Here is a 14,634-nt window from a genome sequence, read left to right on the forward strand (position 1 = left end):
GGGCTTAGGGTAATAAAGATTTAGGGTTGTAGTTCATATTAAAAAAATATTATGTAGTATGTATTTATAAAAATAGCAAATCATAAATTAAATATTAAAAATAAAAATTTAATAATATAGTACAATGAAACCTAGGTTAACGGACCACTAACAGTACCAGATACCGTATGGCCAAGCGCGCCCGCAGGATAGAATCCCCCCGGGGTAAGATCAACATTTTAAAACCAAATAAAAAAGGTTACTTTAAATTTTAATATATTTTTAGTGTCTTCATTCTAAAATAGCATAACATACATAGAAAAAAACAATAATGTGATAAGTATTCCATAAATGAATCTCAATAAAATTATTTTATAATTATGCGTGGTCCAACATTTTTTTTAAATTTAGATACCGAAATTGTATAGTCAATAAACTACATTCACCACTAAAATGTTTCTACTTTTAAAAAATTCGGGCGTGTCCGAACAATGGACCTTCTCAACAGACCCAACAATTACGGTCTTGCTTGCAACTTGTCTACCTTTTTCTATTCATCGAATTTCGATTTCTTTAAAAGGAAATGGGTGTTGCATTAATATTATATTATATTTTAAATATTAACAGTAATATTTGTTTATATTTTATTTTACAAATTTGTCAATTTGTTAAAACACTATAATTAAATTTAACAATTTAATATAATGTGTACCTCTGAATAGTTGACAAAATGTCGGTGACCGAGTGTCCGCTATTCAGAGGTTTCACAGTATAACAAATAATATAGTATTTTAATCTACGGGCGGCCTGACTATATAGTGAAAAACTAGCACACAACACTTAGCATCGATTTTCCTTTAAAAAAATCCACATTTCTCAATTTCTCATCTATTTGCCCTTCAATATCTCAGAATAAAATTATTCTGTGCCAGAGTGACAGACCAATCCAATAATTATTGTTTTTTTATTTTATTTATACAATTATGTTCATGGTCATGACTTGTGATTGTAGTTTAGTGTTATGAGTTTATGACTCATTGGTTTTTATCTCTATCTGTAGTGATAGTACCTGTGGGCCGTCGCCGTACTCGAAGTTATTGTTGTGAATTTGTGATTGTGAACTTGTTAGTTGTTAATTGTATTTGTAATATGACAATTGAGAAATTTGTCAGAAATCAAAATTCTGAATTTTTCTGAATCTTCTGTTTATTGTTAATTATTGTTTCGTACATTTTTGTTATAATTGATTGTTGTTCGACATTAAGGATTCACGATGTTTTCTTCGGATGCCAATTATTCGAAACTCAAGACTAACTTAAGACTGGCGTTAAATCGTCTAAAATTATTGGAAAAAAAGAAAACTGAACTAGCCCAAAAAGCGCGTAAAGAAATTGCAGATATGGTTGCAGCAGGGAAGAGCGAACGTGCTAAAATTAGAGTTGAACACATCATACGCGAAGACTACTTTGTTGAAGCACTTGAAATTGTCGAGATGTTTTGCGACGCACTGTTATCCAGATTTGGTCTCTTACAACAATCAAAGTAAATAACAATCTATACTATGTACATTTTTTTTACACTGAAACTTGACGTACTTTGTTGATTTCATTGAAATTAATTTTTGAAATTTTCACAGTAGGGATTTTTAGTGTAAAATTATTATTTTATGTATGAATATATTATATATACATACATAAATATAATTACTAATATTATTAGAGTAGTATTCAAACTTAAGTGATCAAATAATTTCTCTGCATTCATATTATAAAATCAATCAATAGTAGTTATGTCGGTGTGTATATTGACATCATTATTAATTATTTTATATAAAATGTACCTAGGTATAGCTAAATTTTTTTTTACAATGATTTTGATTTTGTCGTTTTCAGGATTTTAGATTCTTCCCTTGCAGAATCAGTTTCCAGTTTATTGTGGGTGGCTCCTCATATTCAAGCTGATGTCAGTGAAATGAAAGTGATATCTGATCAATTAACACAAAAGTTTGGTAAAAAATATACTGAGGTAAATATAATGTTTATTAATCATAATGAATTACTTAATTAAATGCGTTACTGTATATTTTGTATTTATAACATGGTTACTAATTAGTATTTACTATATGATAAAAATATCAAAATATTGCTATATAGATTACCTTAGTCACATATTAGTAATTATATCAATATTTGGTTAGCCTTGTAACTTTTTGTTAATGAAAAACTGACTTGGGAGCAGGGCTCCTACTGCAATAAATCCAGAATAATTATATTCAAATTTTTTAATACATTTTCTTTAAAATGAATTTATATAATCACAGTATTATATTGATCATCCGCTTAGATATTGTTAAATAATTTATAATAGGTAATACTAAACTATAACAGTATAATGACACAATAAATAAATAAATATAATAATTTAAATATTATTAAATATCTATTTGTGTATTAGTCTGTACTAAAATGCTCTTATAACATTTTTCTTTTTCAGTTTTTGAATATTATGAAAATATTTTTTAAAAAAAGTTTATAATAATGCTTAGAAGAGTTTTTAGTTTAGTTTAGATAATTTCCATCAGTTTGGTAAACCCAAGTCCCATCCTATTTTTGTTGATGTAGATAACATTGATTGCATATTGTTTAATATTATACAACTTATAAAAGTTAAATTGATGGGAGAACTATTTAACATACACATTTCATATTGTTTCCCAAAAATTGTTTTTTGATTTTGATTTTACCTGTCATGTAGTATATTATGATGTTAGATTATGAGTTAACATTAATTATGTATATTTATAAAAATTAATAATGATTAAATATGTTTTATCATATTTATTTATTTTATTCAAATTAAATAAAAATTTTAATTGATTAAGAATTAATATCTACTGTTTTATAAAAATGTATCCTTATAAATATAGTATTTACAATAAACTATAAATTTTCATTTCATGTCTGTATAGATCTTTTCTATCTTAGATTTTTTTTATTATTGTTGTTATTGAAATATTAATTAAAAATGTCTTATATTATCTAATAAAAATGTAGGGTTAAATTATACTTTTTACTATATTTTATTTCTAATTAAATATTATTAGTGAATTGCCAATAACTAGTATTTATTATGTTATGAATTCTATTTATAATTATAATTAATAATCTTGTTATACTTATTGACTTATTGTGTATATTATAGGCATGCAGATCAGAAAACATGGATACTGTATCTGAAAAACTTAAGCATAAGTTGAGTTTAAGACCACCGCCAAAGATACTAGTGGAAAAATATTTAATCGAAATCTCCAAAAATTATAATGTACCTTATGAACCTGATTTACAAGTAAGACCAAGTACTGATATTAATGATATTATGATTATTGATACATATTTATTGTGCAATTCAATAAATTCATTAAAAGTAGTGATAATAAGTGTTTGGGATTTAAAATGGGCTTTTCTGCTAATTTTTTTCATACCATAAATATGTCTACTATTTATTTTTGATTTATTTGAATGTTTAAATATTTGATTTTAGGTCATGCAAGAATATGAACAATCTCATAGTATAGATTCAATACTTTTTGATGGCAAAAATTCAATTAATGAAAATGCCACACGGCCTACAGGGTTTATTGGTTTTCCATCACAGCCTATGGCTCCGATTCAGGCCCCACCTATTAATTATCCAGTAAGTGTTATAATTTGTAAATATTATTTAATATCTGACTCATTTTTTATATGAATTTTAGAATATGCAAACTATGACTTCAATGTTAGATTCAGTTCCATTGGATTTTGAAATGCCATCTTCATTACCTACAGTAATTGCACCTTCTATACCTGCACCCAAAGTGCAGCCGATTCCAAAACCACCAGCAGCTAATGTAGTTAAACCTGTTCCAAAAAACCCAATTTTTCCCAATAAGAACTTGGGTTTTTCAAACTTACCTGACCTCCCTAGTGTACCTACAGATATACCTCATGGTGATATTAAAGATAAGGATGATGACGAAGAAACTGATTTTGATGAATTATTAAATCGATTTGAGGATTTAAAAAAGAACAAAAAATAAGTATTTTATATTTTTATTATATTTCATTTATTATTATTAAAACGTTATTGTTATTCTTACATTGTCAAAATTTAAATTTAAATATATATTTTTACTAATAATTACTGTTATGTCTTACTTTGTTTAGTATTGAATATAAAACATATAATTTGTTTAGTGTACTATCCAAGTAAGCCGTTTAATAAATTAGTTGGCTTTTGCGTAATCGTATTAGGTGTTTTTGTAGTGGCATCTGGTTTTTTTCCTCCTAATGTACCTACTAATACATTATTTTTCAGTAGTCCATCAATTGTGTTATATGATAATAAATTAACTGTCCCTTCTGTGACGTCACCTAATACACCATTTTGTAATAAATCTGGGACTGTTTTCAATATATCTGATATTCCCGGTAAATTACAGTATGTTGATTGTAATATGTCTGGTACGCCACCCCACAATCCCATTTCACAAAAACGGAACTTATTTTCAATACGTGAATTCTCATCAAGTACAACATAATCTGATTGTTTTGAAGAAGTGAATGAAGGCCATTCATCACCTAATTTTTTTAATTTTGGTTTTCTGAAATTTTTATCAATTAATATTTCATGTAATATGTAAGTTGTTTACAGTTTTAAATTTAATATTTACCCATTCTTTACAAATTCTGCTACTAATGATGTAAAATTATCTCTCATTTCAATATCTTTTTTATCTTTTAGTTCAGTTCCTGAAATCTGTTTACCTTCAATGGACCTCACATCGTACAAATATATTAATTCATCTCCATGGCCTGGTTCTCCTATTTATTCAATCGTGTACAATTAAAAAAAAATATTATTAATAATCCTTTTAAATAAACTATACCATTATCTTCAACATTATGAGAATTAGTTCCATCGTTTTTGGAGGTTTCTTTATTGGGATTTCCTAATATGTTTGGCAAGAACCACTTTCCTGGAGATTTAATACTTGGTTTATGTTCAAAACTATAAAAGTATGCATTGCTACGTTTTGACCATAAATGTGATGTAAAAAATGCTGGTAAGTTGAATAATGCGTCCGTTGTTCCCTTAAAAGTGGAGTGTATAATATTTTATTAACATTATATTATTTGTACTTACTTGCATAACTTTTGTAATTTCTTTAACCCCAGATTCAAGTCGTGATGTGAATAATTTTAAATAATCAATGTTTTCAAATAAGTTTTTTAGAGCATTATTTACACTTCCATTTTTGAATAAACCTGTAATTTAACATATTATTAAAAATGTTATAAATAAATTCTGGATAAAATGAAAATCTGTCATAAACCTTTTTTTTTTGTTGGTTTTATCTGTTTGATGAATAGATTTTATTTTTACTTAATCTATAAAATATTAAAACTTTTTACCTGTATTCGTAGTGAGCACTTTCTGTGGCAGAACTTTATTAACATAGTCTGGTATTTTGTTTAAATTATCTAATACTTGATTTCGGAATTTTCCTAAAAATAAACTTAGTGAATTATTATGATTTTCTGATTAAAAATGTACTTAGTAATTACACAAATGTATTTTTAAATTAAAAAATGTTATAGGTATCATAGTTTAAAAATGATTACGTTTTTACTTACCCAAAATTCCTGATTTAGTTTCTAATTTATTAACACCAGTAAGCATTGGTATTAGGGGTAATTTGTGTTTCTTTAATAATCGTAGCGGTGAATCTAGGATAAAAAATGGTAAAAATCTGCCATCATTGTTACCTTCTACGGCTGGACCAACATTTAACAAACTACCCAATCCAGTTAAATATCCTTCTTTTCCTAATTTTGTAATCTAAGTAATAGATATTAAGTAAATTTTAATGATTAAAATTAGAAAAAGTATTCACTACTTGATATTTATAATCAGAGTTAATAATTGTTTGAATTGATAACATTTGTAAACATCTAATTGTTTCTAATGATGCAGATTGATCACATCCCAGTAATGCAGTCATATTTTGATATGTTTGTTTTGGTACAGGATCTACTGCAAATGCTGACAGTGGGGTACCACTCAATGCGAAAATTCCACTTATCATTCCTGTTGAATATTTTTATTTTTTTTTAAGGCGAATTAGCTAATATTTTAATTTACAATTATTTTAATAGGTACCTTACCTTTTGTAAACTCAGACATAGTCAGTAATGTTGCAGCACTGGCTCCACTACCTTGACCAGATAAAACAATTCGTTCTGGATCTCCGTTAAAATAACTAATATATTCTTTAACCCATTTAACAGCAGCACGCATATCAAATAATCCAACATTACCAGGAAGATTTTTTAAATTACTTGTAAGCCAACCTAAATTATATAGTACAATAATTGTACATTTTTCTATGTATTGAATTTAAATATACATATTTAAATTTCTGTTTATTAATAATTATTATATTCACCTAATGATCCAAGTCTGTATTGTATTGTAACTACAGTTATGTTATTTTTCACTAAATGTGCAGGTCCATATTGTAGAGCTGAACCACTAAAGAAACCACCTCCATGTATCCAAACCATTACTGGATAATTTGTATTGTTGGGTTTTTTCTATAAGAAAATAATAAACAAATGAAAATGTATAAATTTACAATTATACTTATAAATAGTTCTTACCAATGGAGTAAACACATTGAGAAATAGACAATCTTCACTTCCAACTAGTGTACTGCCATCAGAATTCAACTGTGGACAAGGAGATCCAAATTTTGTGGCATCGACTTCTCCAGAAAGTCGAACAAGTGATGGACGCTAAAAATAAGAAAATACCTAATAGTTTTTAATATTATGGAAAGGATAGTGTGTCACATTTGTTGTCTTCTTTTATTACTAGAATTACAACACTTTAAACTTCAGAAAAACCGCTTTTGGTACTTAATTATTTCATATTTTATGATTAAAAAAAATAAAAAGTAGAGTTTAAATGATTAGGGTGAACATAGCTTAAAAAGAACCGAGTTATTGAAGGAGGATATTACCTTGCCGTTTTATGCAGCAAATTAGTATATTAGAAACAAGAGTATGAGTAAGTAAATAACTATAAATATTTAATCAATACAATTAAAAATTACTAAGAACATAATAGTGTTAGTATAGTATAATTAAACCCTTATAGGTTTAAGGGCAGTGGGCACGGATAATATTTTATTCAAGCTCCCTGAGTAATTTACATAGTATTATCAAATTTATTCACCATTTTATTATTGAAATTCAATGTGAAATGAGAAACAAGAATAACACATTTGACATTTATATGGTTATTTAGTAGGTACCTACTTAATAAAATAACAAATAGGTGTTTCAAATTATAATATTGAGTTCCTAGGCAATTTGTATTAGGTGATATTATAGATATCTGAGATCTGCTTTAATAATAAATATTGACATAAATGTAAGAATTTTTATCAGACGTAAAATATCAAGTCCCTTTCCAAAAAAAAATACTCAAAATTCAGGAAGAGCATTTTTTTATTACCCATAGTAAGGCCTTCTGGTCCCTAGACATTAGGATCCCAATGAAGCCGCAATTCTTATTATATATCCATATTTACGTCACTGCCAAATGCCCAAATGTATCTGATGTTGTTATGGTAGATAAGATAAAATATACTAGACGGATTTAGGTTTGGTTTTTAATTATTTTATTCTCGTACAGTTCTCGAATAACTCATACATGATTAGGTTATTAACTTTTAGTTTTATTTTAAAACATTCGGATATATTGCGAGATAATAATACCTACCTATTTAATCAACAAAATGAAATGAATCATGAACTAAAAGCTGACGACCTCGAGGGTTAATTTCCAAATTTGGGGTGGGGGAGGAACCTATAATGCTATAATGTGACTTTTGGCCGGTTCACCCTCAAGGTTCCAACTTCCAAGTCGTCCAAGTCAATATACGTTAATATATATATTTGTGTATCTACAAGATGTCTGCTGCAAGGAATTTCTTTAAAATATTCTGATATAGATTTTGGCCTATAAAGTCTCGTTGTTTATACACGCATCAGATAAGCTAGCCTTACCTGAAACCTGAGTCTTCCCACCGGTGGTTCGGCGTACCTGATGCCTTTGTACGCGTAATAGCCTTCGGGTTCCAGAACGCCGGTTACAGTGGCGGTCCGGTAATCGTCTTCCACGTGTACCACGGTATTGTCGGACTTCGAGGGGGACGGTTGGCTGACGTTGAACCCGTCGGATTCAGGGATCAGCGATGGATATCCGCCGACGATTCTCTTTTGCCGTGACAGGGCGTCGCAAATCGTCAGTAAGACGGCGAACGCCAAACCGGTCCCGAACAACATCGCAACTGCAGAGTCAACCACTACCTTTTACGTATTACCTTATTGCCTATAGTGTGTTGTTATGTTACGCGATGTTAACTTCCAAGTACGACGATGTGACGAGCGTGTTTCTATTATTGCTGAATCGCGTTGACTGCCGACCCAATGGATTTCGTGTGTTACTGAGTAAATTGCAAATTGTTCAGCGATGACGCCGACATAATATGTAGGTACCACGACAATTATTGCCCATACCTATAATACTGCTGCTATTAGCCACGATATATACACTTACAATGGTAGGTGATATTATAATGGCTATGCGTAATGTGTATTCATATTTTTATTATCTATAATAAATATACGTTTTCGTTAAACCTGTTTACCTCACCTTGGTCAAGGTTATGCAAGAATTTTATTCAGATGCGTTCTACCTACCTAAATACTGGTGAATATTAATAGGAGGTCGCCCGTTTACCCGTACCGCGATGATATAAATTTGCACATCTCGTTCGTAAATCGATATACTAATAACAGTGAACACCGTAGTTTATTTTAATTTTTTTTTAACGAGTGCGATTTCGATTTCTTCCGCAGCATCGATATCCCCGCCGCGCCGCCTTGGTGCTTAAATATCATTCCCGAGAACATATAATTTAATATTATGTACCTATGTATTATTTATAACTATTAAAAAATACAATATTACCTAAACTACATCATACTTATTAATAATATATTCGTATTAAATTTAAGACAGTGACGCCCAAAATTTACTTCAAAGTCCGAATGTAGCAATTCGCCACCTATTTGTACACTTAATTTAATTTGAATAATATGAAGCGATTATTAGGTACAATATAAGTAGTGGTGCTTTGAGGATTTTATAGTGTACAGATAGGGACAACCAAATAAGCTTTACCACAGCCCGAAGAAGGTTCTTGTAAAATATGAAAAACAACAATATTATTACTACTATTTTAATTTCTTGTACATAATATTTTATTATGCTTAATTAAATAAAATATTTGTATAATTATCATGTTTATGCGAAAGTTGGTAACCGTTTTGCTGTACAATATGTGTCAAATAAACTTGGTCATTGAGGAGTTACCGGAGTAAGTTACTATAAATATTAAATTGTAATTTTGTTAGCTACCAACATTTGAATTCAATGATAAATCATTAAGAGGTATATGAAAGCATAATATGAAAAACGAATCTAAGCAAAAACGATCTGTAAGTTAATATAAGTAATATAACTATGACTACTATAGTCTATGAGTATATTTTAGATGATATCTTAATATATTATATTTAAATTACTATTAAAGTAATTTATTTTACTATTAATAAAATAACAGTAGATTGAGTTGATTTTCGACGAAAACATTATAATGAAAATGTCATTGTGTGTATAAAGTATAATAATATAAGTACATTAAAAGTTCCAAGTACCCATGAATAGTATTTTTTAAATTACAACAAAATAACTAAAATCATTACCTAAACTTCATTTAAATATATAATTTCGACCAAATTTGAACTTACATTTTACAATGTCTATAAAAAAACTGTGTTACCTAATATATTTTTAAGATTTTTTCGTTAACGTATAAACTATCTACTTAAGGGAAACCTTGCATTCAATTTTAAATCCTTAGCTATGAAAATTATTTTATAAATTTATATGTTTACTTAATAGTCAATACGCTTTAAGTTGTAACCTAGAAGTTGAATACATCAGTTCAACGGACAACATTAACGACACGATGCAAACATTCAGTGTGAAGGTCCCTTATACAATAATACCTTTAATACCATCGTTCTGATCTTAATGATCTTGTCACACCTGTCATACTTATTTATATTATAAAGTACAACAATATATTTTATAGCAACGGCCAGACGGCGTATAACACGACTATTTTATTATATTATGTAAATTAGTCAATTCATTCTGTTCTATAATTTTACGAACGTATCTTGATAAACAGACAATGACAATTTCAGAAATGTATTCATATTATAACTGTCGAGAAACTTGTGAATCGCCTTATTATTATGCGCGTCTTAAGTACCTTAATATGCCGTAAGGAAGGTAATAGGAAAATTAATATTAAAATTTAGAATATAAAAATTGTATATTTTTTAAATAAAAAAAAAAGAAATGTTTTATTAATAATATTTACCATTATGGCATTATACTTCGTATGTTGTTTCCAATAAACCTACCTAGATTTAAAATTAAATAGTTTATATTATTATTATATGTGCAATACACTAATAATTGTAATAAATAGTTTTAGATTTTTAATTACTCGTTTATTGTATATATTAGGCTGACACAAACTGTACAGTGATACTATTATTGGTCATTACTCATTGACAACTAAAATATTATATAGTACACTGTAACGTAAAGTAACTATCGGTTAAGAATTCGACTTCAGGGCCAACTTTTGTATAAACAGTTCACGTATACAATAGCTTGCAATCATTAAATTTTACATTGTGTACACTGATATTCTGATCATAATACGACCTCTATATAAGATGATAGGTATTTTAATTTAATTTTTTTTATATACATAAATTCAATATATTGACCATTATAAAAAAATATAAAAAATGTATTTTTATGTGATGGGTAAAGCAAATCACTTGTTTTCATAATATTAGATAAAAAAATATTGTTTAACAATAAGTTTGAATGACCTTTAGCGGATTAGTCAATATTCAAGAATGGCTACATTATGGCGTTAAAAAATAAACATAAATATAATATATATATATATATTATATAGTGTAAAATAAGTATTGTATATACAAGTATTAATAAATTATTTTGAAATATTTGAGATTATATTTAATTATATTGAAATAAATATATGAATCGAATTTCGAATAGGTACTTACTGAATTTCGTAAACTTTCGAAACAATTTTTTAATTCCGGGTTTCGTGAACAATCACTTAACAATTAATGAATTAATAGTGAACTAATGGTCCCCGGTCCCCTATATATGATTTAGTGGCCCGTGATTGATAATTTAATTTTTTATACAGTCCAGTTAAGAATATCAAATTCGACATGGTCAAATGGAACGTTTTTTAAACGAAACATACCTATTCAATGCTTAATTTGAGGAAAGGATGCTTCTAGTTTTTTGAAACGGAATACTGTGAACGCAATATTTACTAGTGAATTATTAAATCGTTAGTTTTTCTCGTGAAAAACATAATAGCATTGAGTATAGATAGTATATCTATACTCAATAATAATAGCCAATAGCTATTGCCTAATAGCCATAATATTTGTATCTTATTAATAACAAATTATAATTAATAAATGAGTTTTTTCTTTTTATATATATTTGTAGAATAAATATAATATTGTATTTGTGCGATTAATGGTAAGAGGCGGCGAGGGGGGGGGGCGGCAATAAAGCCATTCACGATAATATGACAGTTAATCTTGTGTGGAACGCTCATTCATTCAACATTTGCTGGTCCATTTTATAATTTTTTTCTAATCAAGCACTGCCTATTTTGTCGATTGTTCTAGTAAAACATCTGAAAACATTTTGAATTTGTTATGAATTATAAAGATTACTTAAGTTGGATCATTCTTACTTTTTTATATGTTCACTCTTATTTTCTCATTAAATTATATTTTAAAACGTAAAAATGTAAGTATATCTGAATAGTTATTAATGACTGTATACGGAATTGTAAGATAATAATATAAAAAGTGGAATGATTGATCTTAATATCATTAACTTTGTAACTAATTTAAATATGTTTTCAAATAACTGTTCACTGTCGATATTACAATGGAAAAAAAAGTAAATGCTTTTAAGTAAAAAATCTTATTCGTAAACCACGGTTATATTGTGTATCTACTCCCAGCTATCTATTTTACACTACAGTAATCGCTAACAGTTAGTAATTAAGCACACATTCATACAACTATACGACTGCACATTATTGGAAAATTGCCTACATTAAACTCCTTAAAAACAGTAGGTTCGATTTTGAATAATATGAGTAATATCACGCTATGCAGTATGTAGGTATTATAGTCTATAGGTACCTACTCCGGTACTCGTATTTGTTCAGTGTTATCCTCGCTCAGAAAATGTACAGTAAAGCAAATTAGCGTAATGAAGAATCTATTTTGTGGTTCATTATTGCAGTGAACTAGCCTATTACACAATTTAAATGTAAGAATATTATCTACGCATTTCGTTGGCTAAATGTATATTGATATTTTAATTTAATTTCAGTGAGTAATAACTATGTAAATTATTACAATTTTAAAATGCTAATGCCTCGCTTTAAAATTGAGTATATTAATAAAAGCCTATAGATAATTTTCTTACCTTTACATTGTACAATAAGTCAATAACTTCATACGTACCTACTACCTATATTAAAATTAACAACGAATATAATAGCATATAATAATATAATATAATATTATTTTTAATACAAATTTGCTGTGTTGTTTATAAGACTGAAACAATACCTACCATAGTTTAACGTTTCTTTAACTGTTTTAAATGTATAAAACGAGTAGGTATATAGGTATCCACATAGTTACGCCCATCATTCAGTATTTCATCACTGTCCCTGCACGGTGTTTAACATGCATAACATTATAATACTCAGGTAATACTACTGAAATAAACATATGTTTTAGATGCAACTGTTCTTAAATCACATACTTTTTATTCTTCTATTCATGTGCATCGGTTGCGTGAATAACATATTATTATTGTCAACATAAATATACGATGTTAAAAAACCGACCAAATGTTTGTATTTTTCTTCAACGTGCCTAGTTGTGTATCGTTCTTAATTCTTACCATAGATAAACCTAATCTTACCATATTGATAAAAAAACATCACTATATTTCATTATATTCATCATAATCGATCTCTCATCAAAAAATTAAAAAGAAATTTGTGAACTGATAATTTGTGTATAATTTAATGTGCAGAACATAATGGATATACCATAAACACATTATTGACTTTAGTCACTGTATGTGCTGTATGCTATATATATATATATTATATATACTACACAAAATACTCTATACTAATGTAAGCTGATAAAAGAATAACCTTGTATACAGAGTGTCTCATCGTGGCCATCGTGCTTATAATACTCGTCAAGTAAATATAGCCACGGTTCGCCTATACTATAATTATTACATTATATTTACCAGTCTACCCGTGGCTCACTTCTTCCGGAAATTTCAAAACTTTCCCAACCGTATTAAAATATAATTGTTTAATAGAAACTATATTTTATACTTGTAGTAATTCAATTTTTAATATATTCATATAAATTAGCTTTAGCAAGTATTTATTTAATGCTTATGAATCGCGATATCGCATAAACATATAAGAGTATATTTTTTTATTCAAAAATGTATAATCCAAAAAAATAACATGAATTAAATATTTAAATTTTAAATATTGATGGTGTGTTTGTAAAAGAGAAAAAGTTGAAATCGCTACTTTTAAGGAAACGAAAAAATATCTGATTTCTGTAAAAGGGTTTTTTTGTATTTCATATACAATTATTATTACAATGGGAGAAAAAAAATTCTAAAAGTAAATATTTTTATAACTTAAACTCTCGTAAAAAATTATAAGTTATAATATTGCATAAGTAGTCGAAAGACGGCCAAATCGAATTATATTCCCTTTTACTCGTGCACTGCGCACCACCTGTATTTATTTATTTTAAAAACCACGGGCTGTTGCCCAGAGTTAAGTGAACATAACATTTGAAAGTACAAGTAACAATTATTTTACAGTTTCATAATTCAATACAGTTACTATGATATATATATATATAAGTATAATATAATAAATTAATTTATAGATTAATGTGTAACAATGTGTATTAAAGTATATTAAAACGCATCTAAAAGGATGAATCCTCGTTGGAAATCCGCATAAACCTAAAGAGGAGATCGAGGAGTTGGTACGTATATTGTGTATTATGTTATGGTGCTGTATCGACACAATAGTTTCCCGAAAACATCGAATACTGTGCAGCGGGAAAATGCCAAAGACACTTGCACCGGAATGATGCGCGACACACGCGCCGTATACGTACGATATATTATATAGGTGATGTACTGTAAGCACACACACGCGCTCGTCTCTTGTCGCACGTTTGTATACAAATACATCATAAGCGCCTCCTGTACGCAATAGTGCAACCGGTCGCCGTGGTGGGAGCGACGTTCACTTTCCATTTC

General features: G+C 28.2%; 2 protein-coding genes across 2 annotated transcripts; one reads left to right on the top strand and one right to left on the bottom strand.

Moving 5' to 3' along the window:
* The first annotated feature begins 1,075 nt into the window (after window positions 1-1,075).
* LOC132920334 (IST1 homolog) lies at window positions 1,076-4,158 on the top strand. Its single transcript, XM_060982629.1, has 5 exons — window positions 1,076-1,521; window positions 1,872-2,004; window positions 3,181-3,324; window positions 3,520-3,672; window positions 3,734-4,158. The coding sequence occupies exons 1-5, from the start codon at window positions 1,253-1,255 to the stop codon at window positions 4,055-4,057; spliced, it is 1,023 nt and encodes a 340-aa protein (XP_060838612.1). The 5' UTR covers window positions 1,076-1,252; the 3' UTR covers window positions 4,058-4,158.
* Window positions 4,055-8,672, bottom strand: LOC132920333 (fatty acyl-CoA hydrolase precursor, medium chain). Its single transcript, XM_060982628.1, has 11 exons — window positions 8,094-8,672; window positions 6,681-6,815; window positions 6,467-6,614; window positions 6,186-6,371; window positions 5,918-6,108; window positions 5,655-5,859; window positions 5,433-5,525; window positions 5,164-5,285; window positions 4,907-5,111; window positions 4,691-4,841; window positions 4,055-4,621 (listed from the first exon to the last, which is right to left on the bottom strand). The coding sequence occupies exons 1-11, from the start codon at window positions 8,370-8,372 to the stop codon at window positions 4,219-4,221; spliced, it is 2,118 nt and encodes a 705-aa protein (XP_060838611.1). The 5' UTR covers window positions 8,373-8,672; the 3' UTR covers window positions 4,055-4,218.
* Window positions 8,673-14,634: the final 5,962 nt, after the last annotated feature.

Source organism: Rhopalosiphum padi, chromosome 2 (genome assembly GCF_020882245.1).
Source record: "Rhopalosiphum padi isolate XX-2018 chromosome 2, ASM2088224v1, whole genome shotgun sequence".
NCBI classification, from domain to species: domain Eukaryota; kingdom Metazoa; phylum Arthropoda; class Insecta; order Hemiptera; family Aphididae; genus Rhopalosiphum; species Rhopalosiphum padi.